Source organism: Streptopelia decaocto (assembly GCF_964273445.1).
Source record: "Streptopelia decaocto genome assembly, chromosome: 12".
Taxonomy (NCBI): domain Eukaryota; kingdom Metazoa; phylum Chordata; class Aves; order Columbiformes; family Columbidae; genus Streptopelia; species Streptopelia decaocto.
In genome coordinates, this window is record NC_138667.1 from 5,181,501 (window position 1) to 5,199,613 (window position 18,113).

General features: G+C 42.7%; 2 protein-coding genes across 4 annotated transcripts; both read left to right on the top strand.

Moving 5' to 3' along the window:
• Positions 1-766: 766 nt before the first annotated feature.
• MED7 (mediator complex subunit 7) lies at positions 767-2,334 on the top strand. Of its 3 annotated transcripts, none has more exons than XM_082063547.1 (2): positions 767-820; positions 1,364-2,334. In XM_082063547.1, the coding sequence occupies exon 2, from the start codon at positions 1,383-1,385 to the stop codon at positions 2,073-2,075; it is 693 nt and encodes a 230-aa protein (XP_081919673.1). In that variant the 5' UTR covers positions 767-820; positions 1,364-1,382; the 3' UTR covers positions 2,076-2,334. The 3 variants fall into 3 exon arrangements, with proteins under 3 accessions (XP_081919673.1, XP_081919674.1, XP_081919675.1); XM_082063548.1 differs by having other exon boundaries at positions 770-879; XM_082063549.1 differs by having other exon boundaries at positions 789-830.
• A 4,937-nt stretch (positions 2,335-7,271) lies between these two features.
• LOC309445155 (uncharacterized protein) lies at positions 7,272-17,483 on the top strand. Its single transcript, XM_082063664.1, has 9 exons — positions 7,272-7,658; positions 11,421-11,765; positions 12,050-12,403; positions 13,358-13,438; positions 14,054-14,113; positions 14,912-14,967; positions 15,428-15,512; positions 15,962-15,992; positions 17,045-17,483. The coding sequence occupies exons 1-9, from the start codon at positions 7,514-7,516 to the stop codon at positions 17,115-17,117; spliced, it is 1,230 nt and encodes a 409-aa protein (XP_081919790.1). The 5' UTR covers positions 7,272-7,513; the 3' UTR covers positions 17,118-17,483.
• The last annotated feature ends 630 nt before the right edge of the window (positions 17,484-18,113 follow it).

The window sequence follows — 18,113 nt, forward strand, 5'->3', positions numbered from 1 at the left end:
GGGGGGGACGACGAAATCAACCTTGGAAAGTGAACCTGTAAGTGGTGGTGCCTGTACACACCACGGTCCCCGTCAGACAAAGGCCATTGCTGCCATCTGCTGAGGGACAGAGAACAGGGGACACAAATGGCCAAGTGTCAGAAATCCGTCCTGTCGGCCATGGCAGGGAGCCCAGCTCCCCGGGATCCACAGGGCGAAACACTTAAATCCATTAAAAACCAAAACAAAACCAAACAGAAACAAAACTGAAAGCAAAAAAACAAAATCACACAAACAAAATAAAAAAAAAAACAACGAAAACCAAAAAAAACAAACCAATCCAACCCAAAATAAAGCAAAACCACAAAAAATAGAGCCCGGCTGTTTGTTACAGTCGTTATTCTTTATTTACTCATGTTTAATGTGTTCAGCTGAAGGAACGATGCACACGCTTTCCAAGCATCGCTTTTATTTCATGACCGGGGTAATGCTCGTGTTTCTCATGCGTGGACGCAGCACACACTATATGATCACTGCGTACCGTACGGTCACTACATATCATACGTTCCCCGCATACCACCTGCTCACATACTAACCCAACACTGCGCAATTCAGCGATTAACGTTACGAACGCCCCCGGCTCCACTCGCGCCCCGCCCCGCTTGGTACCGCCTCCCGAGCGAGCCCCTGCGCTGAGTGGAGCAAGCTTCTGACCGATGTTCAGAAAGGCCAATCAGAGCGTGCCGCCCTCAGGCCGGCGAGCCAATAGGAGGGAAAGGAAGCGGGCTGCTGGCCGGAAGTGGTGTGCCGGCGGTTACGCTGAGGGGAGCTCGGCGGGCAGGTGAGCGCAGGTGGGTTCCCGCTTTCCGGGCCTCCGAGCGGGGTTGTCTCCTCCGCTGGGTACGTGGTCGGTCACCGATGGGGTCCTGCTGTAGCGCGCTCCCGTCTCTTCTGTCTTTAGCAGCGGCCTGGCGAACCCCGGCCGCTCTTGGGCCTTCACAGAGCCTGGCTCGGAGCAGAGCGGCAGCGGCGGCTGTGGACATGAGTCGCAAGGCCGCATCCTCAGCCTGGGGAGGGGTCTCCCCTCTCCTCCAAGGGGCTCCCCCCGCTCTCCCTGTGGCTGCTCGGTTTACAAACTGCTCTTCCATGCTTCGGGAAATGATTGATTTTTGTGCTTCTAGTGACGTTAGTTGTGCTAAAAGTATAAGTATACCCTAGTGAAAAACTAATGCAGATTTACTTGGGAATTTTCTGTATTACATTGAGATGGCTTTCTTCTGGCTAATTTTCTCAGAGCCGTCGTCTTATATTGCCTTTATTTCTATTGATATGGTAAGGTTGTCACACAAATTGTTTAACATCTCTTTCTTGGGACATTCTGTAGGTATTTTCCTCTCGCAAAAATGGGTGAACCTCAGCAAGTGAGTGCTCTTCCTCCACCTCCAATGCAATATATAAAAGAATATACTGATGAAAATATCCGTAAAGGCCTGGCCCCAAAGCCACCTCCACCTGTGAAAGACAGTTATATGATGTTTGGTAATCAGTTTCAGTGTGATGATCTGATTATTCGGCCCTTGGAGAGCCAGGGTATTGAACGGTTACATCCTATGCAGTTTGATCACAAGAAAGAATTAAGAAAACTTAATATGTCTATCCTGGTCAACTTTTTGGACCTCTTGGATATCTTGATAAGAAGTCCAGGGAGTATAAAGAGAGAGGAGAAACTGGAAGATTTGAAACTGCTGTTTGTCCATGTCCATCATCTTATAAATGAATATCGGCCTCACCAAGCCAGGGAGACACTGAGAGTCATGATGGAGGTGCAGAAACGTCAGCGTTTGGAAACAGCAGAGCGATTTCAGAAGCACTTAGAGCGAGTTGTAGAGATGATTCAGAACTGCTTGGCTTCCTTGCCTGATGATCTGCCTCATTCAGAGGGAGGACTGAGAGTGAAAGTGGAAACCATGGATGCTGATGATGGCAGCAGCTGCACTGGACAGAGTGAAAAGCAGAGAGAGCGTTCTGGTGGCAAGAGAGATCAGGTTTTAGACAAAGATGCGGCTATGTGTAGCATTATTGATGAAATGACATGAGGCAAATACTTTTTATTAGCTCACCATAGTGAGAGGCAGAATGGATTCTGAGGGTATTCATTGTATTTTGTTTTGCTGTTGTACAAGCAGACAAAGCGTTTATTGTACACCTCTTGGAGGCTGTGAGTGACTAGGTGGATAAAAGTGTTTAATATTTTGTGAGCTCTATGCTTATTTGTAGAAACAAAAAAGTATACTTTTTTATGAATGTATCATGTGAGGTGGTAGCCACAGATTAAAGTTAGATTTTTCTGTTATACTTTCATTTGTCACTTTCTGCTTTTTGGAGTATGCTTCATTTTGTTTGAATTGTTTTATAGTATGGAAGCAAGTAAGGGATCTGAGAGGAATTACAGTTAACAGTTCATTTCCAATAAGTGCTGTTTTTTTACAGTTTCAGTGGGTCATTTCAAGTACACATAAATAAATATTAAAAATAAAATTAGTGTCAAGTCTTCAAAATTCATTTCTTTCTGGCTTTGTAATAATATCACTGTGCTAAAGAGAATGTAAGCATTCTTTTATTACAGATGTAATGTGGTGTAACTTGCTTTATAGACACACGCTGTCAGGAATCTCAACAACTAAATGAATTAAAATGAATTAATTGTAATTTTTCTTAGATGTAAATCATAACCAGTCTTGAGATTGCAGAAATGTCTTTTTTTTTTTTTCACATAGATGTTTAGACTAACTTGTATTTCCTTCATCGTTAGTATACATGCATGAAGTGACTCAGTAATACGGCTGCTTTGTATTTGCCTCTTAGGTAGGCTCTGTGCCCAACTGGGTCTTTTTTTTTCTCAGGAAGGAGAGTCTTATCGAATAATTGGTCTTTATACTACTTGAGAATTTCTAAGTTTAAAAGAATGTGCAAGTATTCGATCAAGTGGTGGCCATATCAACCATGTTTAAATAAATATGAGTTGTATCAACCCACCATGGCAAGAAGAAAGGAGTGATTTGGTAGAGAATTGGCTTCTTTACCCTCCTGCCAGGGAAATCCTACTTCGGTCTTTTTGCCACGTAACACCATAGTATGTCTGTTTTCCAAAGTTATGTACAGCAGCTAAAACCAAGGTAAACTTTATGGGTGAGGGAACTTGCACAAACTCTGGTTTTAACGATTATTTAGCAACCTATGTCTCTGTTTCATTTGATAGTTCTGTTGTTTTCAGAAGTGTTGCTTAAATGGGCAGGCAAAAGTACTTCGCTGGTGGCTGGGGGGGTTTTGCTCAGCACGGATAAAGATGAACTGAAGCAAGTCAGTGACTCGCTGGATGACAACATCTGTTATTTTAAGTGCATGTGACAACATAAGTAACAATAAAGTAGAAATATTCTTTTAGAAATGTATAAATAATTTTACAAAGTTAACACTTTTGTCCTTCATTGAACTCCTGTTTCCTTCTCTGGAGCAGATGTAAATTATATTGTTTGTAGTTAACTAGCACTGTTGCAAGTGAACAGAATTAATTTGGTGTCTACTTTGCAAATGTTTCACGTGGAAGACATGAAGAAACATTTAGTGACTCCTGGGGAAGAGAAGTTGTTCACTGTGGAACTGCTGTTTGTCATGCATGTTTCAACTTTGCCATTCAAAAAGAGCTGTCATAGATGCTCAATGGTTTTCTGCTGATTTTTGTCTAATTTTTTATGCTTTTAATAAAGTCACAGGCCTAGGTACCATAGTTTGAAAATACTGCAAAAGCTGAGTTCTAGCAGCAACTAACAATTCCAATGAACTTGTTTGTGAAACCATTCAGGTAAATGGGGATCATGTCATGTAAAAAATACTTCAAGCTGCTTTCACTTTCCAAGAAGTTTCATTAATACTTTGTTTATTCTAGATTTTTTTTCCCCTCTGTTTAAGACTTAAAAAGATGAGGGAGGCAATGTGTGTTAGATTATATATACATTATGAAACTTGATGAGATAAAGTTAATATCAGGTGTTAAACAGCCTTTTGTTGGATGTTTTCTCATTTAAAAATAGGAAGAAAAAAAGCAGCCTACGTCTTCTATTACACTATCTAAACAAGCACAGGGATAGCTGAAGTACAGTTACTTGAACAGTTTCAAAAGTTTCTTGATATGGAGAAGCCAAGTGTGTCACCTGTTAACAAAAGGGTAAGGTTTGTAGCTCTGATCATCTAGGGGGAAAGGATAAAAAGCTATTTAATTATACAGCTTTAAAATAGTGCTGTTAAGGGATGTTTCCAATAATGCTTTAAATTTGTTTCAATATATAATGGTTTGGTTTGGTTTTCACAATGCATGAGCTGACTGTATACTCTGAGTCAAGAAAAAATGTGCAGCTACTTTAAGGGCTGCATAAAAAAAGAAGACGTTGGCACCTTTCTACAGCAATAGCACTCAGCTCTTGCACAAAGAAATAATAGTGCCAGACAGCTCTGTTGGTTCTGATTCTAGCCTAACCTTATTCTGATGGTATGTTTTTGGAAGCATTTCTGCTGTTTCAGTTATTTATAAAAAGTAACTACTTACAAGTGAATTTTGTTTGTATAAAATGGTGTGAAGTAGATTAGTTATGTCTTCAAAAAACACTTGTTGGCCCTCAATCGGATACACTTGATCGCAGCTGCAGTTCTAGTCCAAACAGCGTGAAAAGACAAAATGTGCTCAACAGGAGTTGGGTAATCCAGGGACGGAGGGTGGACAGGGAACGCCGTTTCTCAAGAGCTTTGTTTCAGCGACGTTTTGTCACAGCGGGCCGTGAGTCTGGGATGACACGGTTTCCACCCTGCTAAAGTGACCTCTGTGTTCTGTGTGGCTTACATTGCAAAAATGCAGATCCATACAGAATTAAGAGTCAGATGATGACAGACTGCAACTCTGTGAGGCTACAACTGTGTGACAGCAGAGCAGCTTTCCAATACTACCAAATTATAACCTAAAAAGAACATAGTGTTTGCCTAAAGATGCTCTGAGCTGCTTCTGAGTATTAGAACCAGAAGCTCATGACTAAATGCTTCAATAATTCTTCCTGGGAATCTGTTATTTTGCCAAACTTTCTGTTTTAACAGTCTGTTACATATCCTATGTAGTCTCTTATCCAAATTCTATCTACTGTGGCAAAAAAAAGGTATGGGAAGCAGTATGAGGGTTACTGATCCTTGTGTCAGCTCGGTGAGTGTGCTTGCAAAGACTGGGGAAGGAGGAAAAGGCTCCTCATCCTGCTGAGAAGGAGAGAAATGGAAAGTAAGTTGGGTTAGGTGACCCTGCTGTGTGCTAGAAAGGATCTACTAGTGTTAGCTTGTATTGTTGTATTTTGAGTATTTGTAATGATTGCTAAGCTAAAGTTCCTGACCCCGCTGCAGACGGTGCTTTCCTTCTGCCTGGCTGAGCATGTCGCTGCTGTGGGCTCTAGCCCGTGATGGGAGCTGGAGGAAGTCTGGGCTGGTTTCTGAACTGGATCTGAAAAAAACATATTCAGCAATTTCTGCTTTCTGCAATTTCACCAGAATAGTGTCTGTTGGGATCAGAGTTCGGTAAGTGTGGGATTTCCAAAATTTTCTGATTCCAACCACTCATGCTCTTAGGGAGTTTGAGGACCATCCTTTAGACTGCTAATCATAAAACCTGCTTGCCCATAAGGATATTTTTCTTAATATTACCGACTAAGGCAAACTAATTCTTTTATCAGTGAGTTTTCCATGTAAAACAAAGTTTTAAAATATCTGATAAGCAAAGTCTTGATTAAAGTTTCCTTTCTGCTGTGCGGTTACTTGGTAAAAAGACTTTGCAAAGGTTGTGTGGAGCAAGAACTTCACTTGGGATATGCAGTATAATACATGCAAATACATGCAGGGAGAAGCTCCCTGTTCTTTTTCATTAATTTGGCTCCTGTCAGTGGATCTTGGAATAGGCATTTCAAAATGAGCCCCAGAGATGTGCAGGTGACACTTGGAGCCCGTTCGTTCACCCATTAAGAGATTATCCAGCTATACACCAGCTAATCAACAAGCTGCAAAGTGACTTTTTTGAGGCAGTTCTCTGCCTTTTCTCCCTGCAAGCAGCCACTAGATAGCAGTACAGAATCAGAAAGCAAGCCACGTTTTTCTGATTCCTCCCAGCACATTTGGGTATTAAGTGGCCTTTTTCTATTCACTGCTGCATTTAGCCCAGTCTTGCTAAAGAAACAAAGCTGATGTGATGTCGTGTTCATCTTTTTCCTTCTAAAGTCACCTGTAACTTACTGATCAATCCTGTTTTTACAAGCTTCATGGAAATTGGTAGCTGGGTACAGCTCTGAATTTGTGCCTCAGGTGAGATCCATCTGCTCACAGCCACTGCTGAATGGTGAGTGATGGGAGACAGAGGAGAAACTGGGATCATTGCTGGACAAAAAGTCTCCAGGATATTTGGCACATATAAAGCTGAGGAAAGAAAGAGAGGGGTCTTCAACCAGAAGGCAGGATCAGGGGAAATGAAGGGATTAAGAAAATGTAAGTGAAGTCCAAGTCAGAAGTAGAGACTAGGGCAAATGTTCAGAAGTTTAAGAGCACAAAGTTTGTTCTTGCTGCTCAGCATCACAGAATGGTAATCATAGAATCATTTCGGCTGGAAGAGACTCTCAGGATCATCAAGTCCAACCATAGCCTAACTCTAGCACTAAACCATGTCCCTAAGAACCTCATGTAAGTGCCTTTTAAACCCCTTCAGGGACAGTGACTCCACCACTGCCCTGGGCAGCCTGTTCCAATAATGGGCCTTAAGAGTTTCATGGAATGTCAAAACAAATAGTACATTGAAATCGCTGGTGATAGTACCATGTTGAGTGTCTTGGAAATGGAAAGAATAGGATAGAACAGTTTAGTTGGAGGGGACCTACAAAATTCAGCTAGTCCAGCTGCCTGACCCCTGGGCTGACCAAGAATTAGAGCATGTTATTAATGGCTTTGTCCAAATGCCTTTTTGACACTGACAGGCTTGGGGCATGGACAACCTCCCTGGGAAGGTGGTTCCAGTGTTTGACCACCCTCTTGGTAAAGAAATGCTTCCTGATGTCCAGTCTAAACCTCCCCTGGTGCAGCTTTGAACCATTCCCATGTATCCTATCACTGAATCCCAGGGAGAAGAGTTCAGCACCTCCCTCTCCACGTCCCCTCCTCAGGAAGCTGCAGACCCATGAGGACACCCCTCAGCCTCCTTTTCTCCAAACCAGACAAACCCAGAATTCTCAGCCGCTCCTCCTAGAACGTGCCTTCCAGCCCTTTCACCAGCTTTCTTGGCCTCCTCTGGATGCATTCAAGGACCTTAACGTCCTTTTTGAATTGTGGGGCCCAGAACTGAGCAGAATGCTCAAAGTGAGGTCATACCACTGCTAAATGCAGCAGAATCACCCCTTCTGAACAAATTCCACCCAGAAGAGAAGGAAAGGAGCAGTTGTGGTACATAAAAACTTGAAATGGAGAAATGAGACTTCAGTGGTGCTCACTCAGCATCTCCAGAAAGTATAAGATCTGGTTTTCTCTCCTTCAACTCACTTCCCCAGAGCCTTCATCAGCTAAAATGGCCTATTTTGTGCTGTTTCACTGGATTATGATACAGATCTTTATCGGTGAGTCTTCACCTGCCTTTTTTTTTTTTTATGCTTGTAAAATTAAAACCAGTCGCATTTGTTTTGTGAAAACAAAACAGTGAAAAAGATCGTGATTGTATACAGAACTTCAAAAGTCTTCTTAAGTTACTGAGTTAATACAGATCGAGATTTTATTTTTCTTTTTAAAAATGTTCATGGTTTCCTCTGTGTACAGGCTTGGTTATTTCTTCCATTCCCCAACATTATCTGATTTCTTTACTACTGTTAAATGTGTACTGCTGGCTTTGCTTCTTCATCCGTCTCCCCACAACGCCGCAGTGCTGACACAGCCCAAGCTGGGGAACTGAAATACTGACAGAGTAGTGAATGATACATGATGAAGAAAGGATTTTCTGAAACTCTGAGGGCTGTCTGCTCCTATGAACTGAGTATGGGAAAGCACGACTGGAGATCCTTCTCCTTTCATTCCCAAATGTTCGGTTCATCCATCTAAAATCTGAATCCTAAAAGAGATAGAAGTCAAAGAAGAGAAACTTGGGAGAATGGGTCTTGCAAGCATGGTTGTTATCAGCTACATTTCTGCATGTCCTTTTAGGCATCGACAATGCACTTTCCAAATTGCCCGGGGTGGCTCAGGAATGCAGGTTCACCCGCTCTCAGCGGTGCAGGAGCCTCCATCAGGACTTGTGCTTTTAAATCGCTTGGGCATTTCAATAAATTCTTAGATGGCTAAATATTAATTGGTTAAAATACTGGATGAAATATGTTGTATAAAATGTGTCTTTTGCCAGTCTCAGCAGAAGAAACAGAGCTCTTTCCTTGCCACACCTTCAGCATAAAATTAAATTGGAGGTACTCGCCTCCTTTTGATCTTATTAGAAAGGGCAAGAATGGCTTTTTTTTACTTTATCTTGGCTTGGTGCTGAGAATGGGTGATCTTGACACTCGGGAAACCAGCAGAGCGGGCAGTTAAATGCTTTTCTTTTTTTCCTGTTTATCAGTAATTTTCTCTGCAATTTCCTCAGCTTCAAGAAGAAATAAAAAGAAAATAAGGTTGATAGGGAAAAGATGCCAAGTATCTTCTACAAAGAAGGAAAATTGTTCCAGAAATAGATCAAGAAAATAAACTTATTTTCCAACCAGCTGTCTTGGCTGGAGGATGTATGTCTTTGTCCATCTAACAACCAGTCTGTGGGACAGAAGAGCCCTGCAAAAGGGACTATTGAAGGTAGTGCTTAACGCCAACTGTCATTGAGGGTTAGTTCAAGAGAGACTATATATATAAATATGTGTATATATAAATATACGTATATCTGTATGATCTTAACAATTACAAATACCCCTTTCTATTTCGGAAGATGTATTAAATATCTGGAGTCCATTTCTCTCTCATTTGGATTAACGACTTAGAGTTGCAAACCTCACTGACCAGCGGGACGCCCCAGGCACAGCTGATGCTTTGTGTTCCCTGGCTCGAACTTGGGTGCCTGGGTGTCACTGCCATGGACAAGGGCAGGATCCTTCTCTCAGTAAGACCAGGGTATCAGAATATAACGGTCTCAGGAACCTCTTAATTCCAAAGACATGTTAATTCAGCCCTGTTTACTATTTCTTTTGTAAAATGTGTCTGTGGAAGAGGCTGCAACTGAGAACGAAGTGATTTGGTCCTTGCAGAGGTTCGTATTGTTGAATCAAGGCTGCTGTGGTATTGAAGCTTTCCATACCAGCCTGCAGTGCAGGCAGATGTTAGCAACATTAGCTTCATATAAATAAAAAGAGGACTTGAAACTGCAAAACCTGTAGCATTCTAGGACAAATACTGGTGGGAAACTGCTTTGGAGACACTCTGGTGCCTTGTGTCTTCCCTCTTCTTCTTTTTTTTAATTTTGTTTATTATATTAATAAGCTCAGGACTCTGCTTCTTTTAAAGAGACAAGCAGGCAAATTTTTGTTTGTTAAAGGGTTGCTTAATGAAGCTGCTGTTGTGCTGTGCAGGACTAGGATGAAATAAAAACAGAAGCCCATTTCTCTTCGACATTAACTCCAGAAACAGTTCAAGTTGGTCCTGGTTTTACACGCATCTTTATTGGGTTGACTTGAAAATATGTGTTAACCTGCCTGGTGACTAATCCCCGGCTCCTCTAGGGATACTTTCAAGGTCAACTTGGATGAACTGTTTCGTTCTGCCACCACAGAAAGAGGCTGTTTTCTCAGTTTTGCTGTAACAAGGCAAATAAACCTCCCCTTTCCAAGGACTAAAGCAAGCAGACATCTTGCAAAGCCTTATCCTGTATTCAGGAATTCAGTTTTTTGGCTCTTCTTGCTTTCATTTCTCTGCAAAAGCTTCTGCCCTTCACACCATATTGCATGTTGTTTTGTCTGCCTCTACTCTTTTAGCATTTGGAGCTTTGGAAACCTGAACGAGTTGGCTTATCTTGCCAATGGGATAAGCAATAATGAAGCTGAAATGTCATCCCAATAACAAGTGGTGAGGCAGCCTGCCACAGACTAAAACCTCACCTGGGGAATAGTCCATTAAAGACAAAACAAAAGAGACATGGACACAGTTGGAAGCATCTGTTTGCGATCTGGGAGTCATGCCAAAAAGAAAAGGCATTCAAACAGCTGGCAAAATAGAAACGTTTGGCAAACCAGGGCCAAAGCTGGTGATAATAACAGCAACTGCTCTAAGTCCTGTTTGGGGTAAGCAAGCTGGCCATGAGATACCAGATCTGTGGGATGATCCTCTTGCTGCAGCACAGAACCAGATCTGGATGCTCCCAGGTCCCTCCGTTCCCACTCCACCATATGAAAATGATAATAACATGGGGGGAAAACTACAACAAGGTAGGAAGACTGATGCAGACTAGATGAATGTAAACCAGAAAAGATATATTCCTCTAGGGAAACTTCTTTCTTTTTTTTTTGTATAATGCCTTTCATGAAGAAGAAATCCCTTTTAGGGCAATCTGGGACCTGCATGGACAGTTCAAAGGGAACAATATGCAGCCAAGATTCAAATCAGACACTAAGGTGGGTATTGGCTGTAAAACACCAAGTAAAGCTGGTCATTAAGAGTAAGAGCACAAGGAAAGCATGCATATGCTCTTTTTAACATCACTATAACACTGGCAGTTACAGCTTCTGTGTACACAGTGCTCTGCAAGGTAAGTGGGATGCTTGGCAGAGGTTGCCATGAAGCAGAAAAAGCAATACACTTTCTGAGAACAGATTCCCATAGACAGATCCCATTGCTCTGCCAGCTTAATTAGGCCCTAATTTCACACATGAATAGGTATTTTGGACCCTGCTATTGAGACTGTCAGTGAAAGGCAACTATGACTGCATTTCCTTTTTGAAGGAGGTGATGGGGGACTGAGAAAACCAGATGCATTTCACACCAGGTTTCTGAACAACTTTCAAACAGTGTCTTAGGAGAGGAGATGGGTTGGAAGCAGAGTTACCAAATTCCATTTGAGCAGGTCTAGTTGGTGCTTGGGCTGCCAGTGACAGACCTCAGCTTCGCTCACCACGTTTGATGTGAGTGATGTATTTGGTGAGCAGCCCTCCAGCAGCAAGCCAATGTCTGCAAGCTCCTGGCTGTTGCCTGAAGTGTCCTGGGCCATGAGTGGCCACAGGCTCCAGGGGAAGGCTTGGGGATCCCTAACTGTGTCCTGCCTGCAGGCGGGAGTGTTTCTTCTCCTGCCTCATGGTGTTGCACAGGTAGAGTCATGCAACAGAGGCCACCAACACTCATCTTTCTTTGTTCTTCCTTGACAGGACATGCCACATCTGAAGCTGTTGTTAGAGGAGTCATAGGACAGCCTGTTCGGTTGCCTTGCTTCTACCAGGTGGCACGATACAAGTACATCTCCGATATGTGCTGGGGCAGAGGCCCATGCCCAAATTCAAAATGCAATAACAAGATTTTGCACACCACTGGGAGCAGGGTGACATTCAGAAAATCTCAGAGGTACAACCTCCAGGGCTATATTTCCTATGGAGATGTGTCTCTCACGATTGGGAATGTGAAGGCAGAAGATGCAGGTACATACTGCTGCCGCATAGAGATACCGGGCTGGTTCAACGACATCAAGCAGAACATGCGGCTGGACGTAGTCAGAGGTGAGTTTGGGGACTTATGTGTTACGTTTCTGTAAGATGGTCAAAGGGGGACTGTTTAAGACCTAACAAAACAAAAAAAAGGCAAACTGTAAATCTGGGAATTGCTCTGGCTGGGCCATGTTTTCTGCCAATTAAACAACTTCTAAAAATAACGACTCTCCTACCTTCATTCTTGGTGTTTTAGCACTTAGATAATTTTCATGAATTTCTGGGTTGGCTTTCTTCAGGGTCAGTTGTGAATGCTCTGATCTGGCTTTCATCTTGGCTATGTCTTTTCCATGCAGCCCCTCCAGTGATGACAACCACCACAAGAAAGGCTCCCATTTCGCCCAAACGTTTTAGAAAAACAACTTTTGCTCCCCAAGAAACCTCTGCTCTTCGAACAACAGCAGAGACTGCTGTCCTCCTGACAACCACTGCCGCCCCAGCAACAGCTGCAACCGCCGAGTCTCCAGCAGCAATCACACTGGAGACCCTTGCTCCCCCAACATTTGCTGTGACAGCAGATGAGACTTTTCCAGCAGCTATGATGACAACCAGTGCTCTCCCAGATTTTCTGACTGGTTTCCAAGGAGCTGACATGAGGACTGAAGATGACTATGTGTTCTGCTCAACAGAGTCTGTCCCTCTTCCTGAAGGTACATAGGGTAACTAGCACCAATCCTTTGTATTTTCTGTGTAGCAGACATAGGCTTTGTTAGTCTGACTCTGGCATCACAGAGACTCTCCAGATACTTATATTTGTAGCTGGCGCGTTTTCTCTGAGATGCTTATAGATATGTATGTCTCAGTAGGCTTAAGGAAACACAGGTCAAATGTTGTGGATGATGCCAAACTGGGGTGAATGGCCAAGATAGCGGAGGGTCAGACTTGCATTCAGGGGAGTCTTAACAGGCTACAGAAATAATGTGACAGAAACCTCATAAAGTACAACTGAAATAAATGCAAAGTCCTGCACCTGGGATGGAGTAAAGAGATTCACTCAACTATGCATTAATTTTTTTCTTTATTTGGGGAAGACAATTGAAATGGTCTGCTGAAAAGGTTAGTTTAGAGCATGTTCTGCTTGAGCAGTAAAGTCAATGAAAATTCAAAACATGCTTAAAATTGACTACTTATTTTATCATCCCATATGAAAGCTGCTGTTAGTATTTAGTTGATCAGAGTGGCCTATTATCATCCTAACCATTCCTAGTTGCTATATATCCACATCAGTGACCTATTTTGCACAGATTGATGTTTGCACACAAGACTGTTGTTTTTTTTTTTTTTTTTATATTTTTGGATCTTCTATCAGTTTAAGTTCTTTCTGACCTGAACCTCTGAGAACAGCTTTTCTGGATTATCTCTGGCCTTCCAGCCACAACAACACACCCCAGTTGAACTTGGCAACAATTAATTGCATCCACACTGAACAGTTAAAACATCTGACCACTGGCCATGCTAGTAAAATACGTTGGTTTTCTGGATAGGATGAGCTGCAGATTCACCTCTTAGTTGCAGATGAAGAACTGTGCAAGCAATTTTAGATGTCTTATGAAGGCTTTCTTAATCAGTGATCTTTGCAAGTGCTACTTTTTACTTCATTTCAGTGACTGCCGAATTCACAAGTACATTTGTGACTGCAGAGGGAACTACAACTCCTCTCATGGTGACAGATGTGCCGACTGCAGGTGAGCAGGATAATGGTGCAAGCTCAGAAGTGAACTTTCTCACCACTGTCTCACTTGTCATTTTTCTTATATAGTTCTGGATAATACCTGTATCCTGCCATTGTAAACAGGAAGTTTTGCAAAGGGTCTTATCTCTGGGATGCTGGGGGCAACTTAAGTAAAGACTGTGGGCTAGAAAAAGCCACCACAAAATTAACAAAAGCAGAAAGCATTCTGTACTTAGGTTAGTCATGTAGCTCCCACCATGCAAAAACTTATGTTGTGCTATTTCCAAGAGCCAAACTGTCATAATGCATGAGAACACTGCAGCATAATTGAGCACTGTCTAGTAAGAGCCATAAGCCAAGTTAAGTTCTTGATTCTGTCTCCTTTTACTCTGAAATAATGCAATAATTGGACTGACTTCAGCCTCATTGTAATATAAGGAAAGTCTAATTTGTTGCTGAACTCTGTACCAATGTTAGCACAGTGGCTGGGAGAGAAACCCATGTTTGAGACAGCCCTCCATCTCCAAGCGTAATTCTTGCCAGATAAGTTGGGTTAACTGGGGCAGTTGGTTCCTGCTGACCAGGCTCTGATTTAGTTTCTCTTCTGTCTTCATCTGCTTTCCTCCAGAAACAACCCCGCCAGCGGCAACCGTGCTTCAGACCCCGAAAAAAAGTGTCGCTCGTTCAGGTGCGGAAAGTAAGCTGCAGTAGTTGCTCCCATCAGCCAGTCTGCAGCACACTGCCAGAAAGTTTAATTTTGACTTGTGGGACATGCATGTCAAAGCGAGATATGCACTTGTTGTGTATTTGGGATAGTTCTGCTGAACTCTCCTCTCTCCTCTCCCCTCTCCTTCTCTCTCCCCTCTCTCCTCTCTCTTCTTCTCTCTCTTATTCTTTTCTCTCCTCTGGGGTGTCATAAGACAGGCATATGGCAAAATGCAGTGTTCACGTCTATCTATCCTTAAATAGAGAAAAAAGCATTATCCTCATAGAGTTTTCTTAAATCTGTGGTAAATTATCTGAACATAAAGAAGTTTCCTGTGGTTTTCAGTACTAATGCAGCTTTCAAAAACTGCAATCACACAGAAGTCTGATCACAATTAAACTGAGGCAGTTCCTCCACTTAGACTGTACCTTGTTTACTACCTCTGCTCTCTGTGACAACTTGTCATGCTCACAGAAGTGAAAACTCCTTCATAGCAGACAAGTTTCTACTGTCTTGCTTCATGGGCTGTCCCTGGGAAGCCTCATCTTTCCTTGATAAAGACTGACATTTCCCAATGACTGCCTGATATACCATTTGTGACAGAAACAGATTGTTCCCTTCTGGTTGCAAAGTACTTTATTTCTTCTACTCAGGGCCAGATTTTGCCCTCCTCATTCTCTGGGAGTTCATTAGTCCCTGACTCAAGCAGTGACAACTACAGTGGCCCTTACTCCTTCAGGTGACTGTGCCAGTAATAATTTGAATCTCATTTATTTTCAGGGATTTCAACAAGTTCAGACAGCAAAGCTGAGAAACATGATGGTAACAGAGTTAAGGTAAAACTTCCATTAAGTTTCAAATGTATTCAACTAGAAGCCAGAAGGATAGTAGGAGATGCTAGTGATTTTCAGTGTATTCATACTAAAGGGACAGTGTTTGCAAACAGTAGCTTGAACTTTTGTTTAAAAGCCCAGGAACCATCTATTCATCTTCCCAATGGATAGAGCCAAAGACTCTGACCATCTGGCTTGGACACTTCAGAAGAACCTCATCCCCCTGCAACCCCTGTAAGATAGGCAGAGGTAGAATCCACAGGTAATTCATGTTGTTTATCATAATCAACCTGATGTGTCTTCTCCATACTTTGTATGGGCAAGCTCAGAAAAGTATTGCAAACTCCAGCCCAATGCAGATATTTCAGAGCTCTTAGCCAGTACAGCAACCCACTCCTGTGTGAATAGGTCTGAAGGAAATATACTTCTAAAGCATTTTCACCTTTTCTCTTCTCCCTTCCAGTTTCCCAGCTATGCCGTTCTCATTGCCTGTCTCATAGTGGTGTCCATTCTTTCCATATTGATGCTCTCGTTGTTGTTTTGGAAACGTAAGTATCCCTAAGCACATAGTTGATTAATGTTTCTAATGCTGCCCTAGTGCAGGTGTCCTTCTGTATCTCTGGTTAATCTTATGGTAAATGTGCTATGGCCCTGTGGCAGCACCCTGTTCATCTTATGGAGGTTGCTGTTCTTGCTCCAGGACCATGTCACCATGAGGAGGGCAGGGAGCATGAGTTGGTGGGCATGCAGCAGGAGCAAGCCTGTGCAAGCAACCTGTTCACAGGCTCATCTTGTTGCCTCTCTATAATAAAGTGGTCCCATAGTTTCCTGGAATTGCTCCCAACAGACGTTGGTGTAACTTAAATCAGCATGAGATCCTTTCTTTCCTGCCTAGCCCACAGAAATTTTGCAACTTTGATCTGAACTCATTTGACGGATTCATTAGAACTACAGATTTCTTTTTGCCATTGTGACATTAATGTTGCTTTACTTCTAGGTAAAAACGCGAAGAAGTTTATAATTAAAAGGTAATCCATTTTGTAATTTCCTGTTAAAAGTGCCGATGCAATTTTTCTTAAAGGCGGGAAGGTATTGGCCACTGATCATAATGGGTGTAGTATTGGCTTGTGGTACTGACTACCGAAGTTGTATTATGAGCAAGCTTCAGATAACTTCACCCCAGAAAACAAAACAGTGGCTCCTGTATACTGCTTCTATGTAGCAACAAACAGACATCCAGAGCGCTGAAGAACTTCAGCAGCTGGTACTTACCAGCAGTGACCCAAGTGTGAGGAAATACCTAATCTACCTTATTCTTTGACCAAATACAAGGGCGTGACCCTGGTGGGGTTATTTTAAAGAAATGAAGAGATCAATGATTATGATGATCAACCAACAAAATAGTTGCTTGGAAAGGGATCAGGGATTTATGAACAGTCCTCCATGGAGTGGCAATTCATGCCAATACACAAAGACTGGACCCCATGAAGGCTACACCACAGCAGTGGGGGAAACCAGGCTTTCCACCACTAAATAAACCTTGCAGCTCTCATGGGGCCACTGCACCCTCTCACACATTCCTTGGGTCACACTGAAGTATCTGAGGTGATCATTGAGGTGATAATTTTGAGGCAGATATGAAATATGGATGTATGATGAGTCACCCTGTGCAGGTGTAACTGATGAGTACATGTCTTCTGGATTATCTTGAAAAAGGATTTTCCCTAAACAAACCATAGGGTAGGCCGGTGAATTATCCCTTTGCCAAAGACCGATAATTTTTCAATGGTAGATGGTCCTCTGCGGTGTACTCCACCTAGTAGATAAGGATTGAGGGTCAAAGAGGAACTCTTCCCCAAATCCCATGGTGGTTATCCTACATTATAAGATCTGAGCAGCCCTTTTCTATCCATTAGAAGAATGCAAGCAAGGTAAATACTTGTCTGGTGTAAAAAGTAGGCATTGTACTGTTGAAGTCAGTGGACTCAGCAGCTTCTGGTCTCCATCTCAAGGAGAATTTGCTGACGTTACAGCAATGTGCTTCTGTCCCATCCATAGTGATCTATGCTTCTCACTACAGCCTTGGACCAGCAGAAGACCTTGAAAAAGTCTTCAGTGGTGCTGAAGGAGAAAACAGCATGTTTTCCCTGTGAAGGTGTTTTTGACACCCTGTGAAGGTGTTTCTGGGTGTTTCTGGCACCTGACTTCTTACTAATGCCATGTTATGGAACTGAATTTGTTTTTCTCCATTTTTACTAATGCTCTTCCTTGAATACAACTTATACTATGAGGAACAGAAGACAGAAGAAATAACATGGAATGCTGCCTAACTTCAAATTAAAAAGAAAAAAAAATCAGCAAATACAGTTCTTATTTCTTTTATATAATCAAGAGAAAAAATAAGCTGTGAATATAAATCAAAAATGCAGATTACTCAAGGGGTACCAGTGCTGCCTGTGATTCAGCATGTTTGAATGACCCTTGGAGACTATGTTAATAAACTTTGTAATTTACCACTAGCGATTGTATTTTTTATGCCGCATCCTCAGGTGTTTGAACAGGAGTTAGTTATTCCCCAGGTGTTGAAATGGCTGGTGTGCTGACTCAGCTCTCCAAGAAACACTTTTCCAGAGGTGGGATAATGCCCAGAAGACCAACATGCAGGGAAATTTTTCTATCTTGCCCCCACAGGCTGGTTACCAACTCAACCTAGTTTTAAAAGCCTAAATCTCACCCTAGGTGAAACACAAGCAAAAGTCTCCTCAGAAAGGTGCGATTTGCATGGTGAAAGGATGGGCTTTGCTCTGCCATGCATTGCCCATCTGGCCCACAGCCACTCGAAAATCCCAGTTTTCCCATCTGAGTAGAAGCCAAGGTTGGTGCTGCAGAGCTATTGTTATGGCAGCATTTACAGTGCTTGAGGATAACAGGGAGGATTTTGGGCTTCCCTGGCCTGCTCTGTGCTGCCGGCAGCCGTGCATCCTGCTCAGCAGCCCAGGGCCAAGCCAAGATCCACAGCGTGGAGCTGGCCTGTCCTCCTGTGCTAACCACACATGTGGTCACCAGCTCGGGGGCCACAGTGAAGAGGGACTGGCTGTTGAGACTAGGGGATCAGCTATGGGATATGCTGCAGAGCTTTTGTGTATATC

Coding starts and splice junctions, on each gene's coding strand:
- MED7 (XM_082063547.1), top strand. CDS start 1,383: ATGGGTGAACCTCAGCAAGTGAGTGCTCTTCCTCCACCTCCAATGCAA.
- LOC309445155 (XM_082063664.1), top strand. CDS start 7,514: ATGAGACTTCAGTGGTGCTCACTCAGCATCTCCAGAAAGTATAAGATC. Junction 7,659..11,420: donor TATGATACAGATCTTTATCG/GTGAGTCTTCAC, acceptor CTTCCTTGACAG/GACATGCCACATCTGAAGCT. Junction 14,968..15,427: donor ATGATGGTAACAGAGTTAAG/GTAAAACTTCCA, acceptor TCTCCCTTCCAG/TTTCCCAGCTATGCCGTTCT.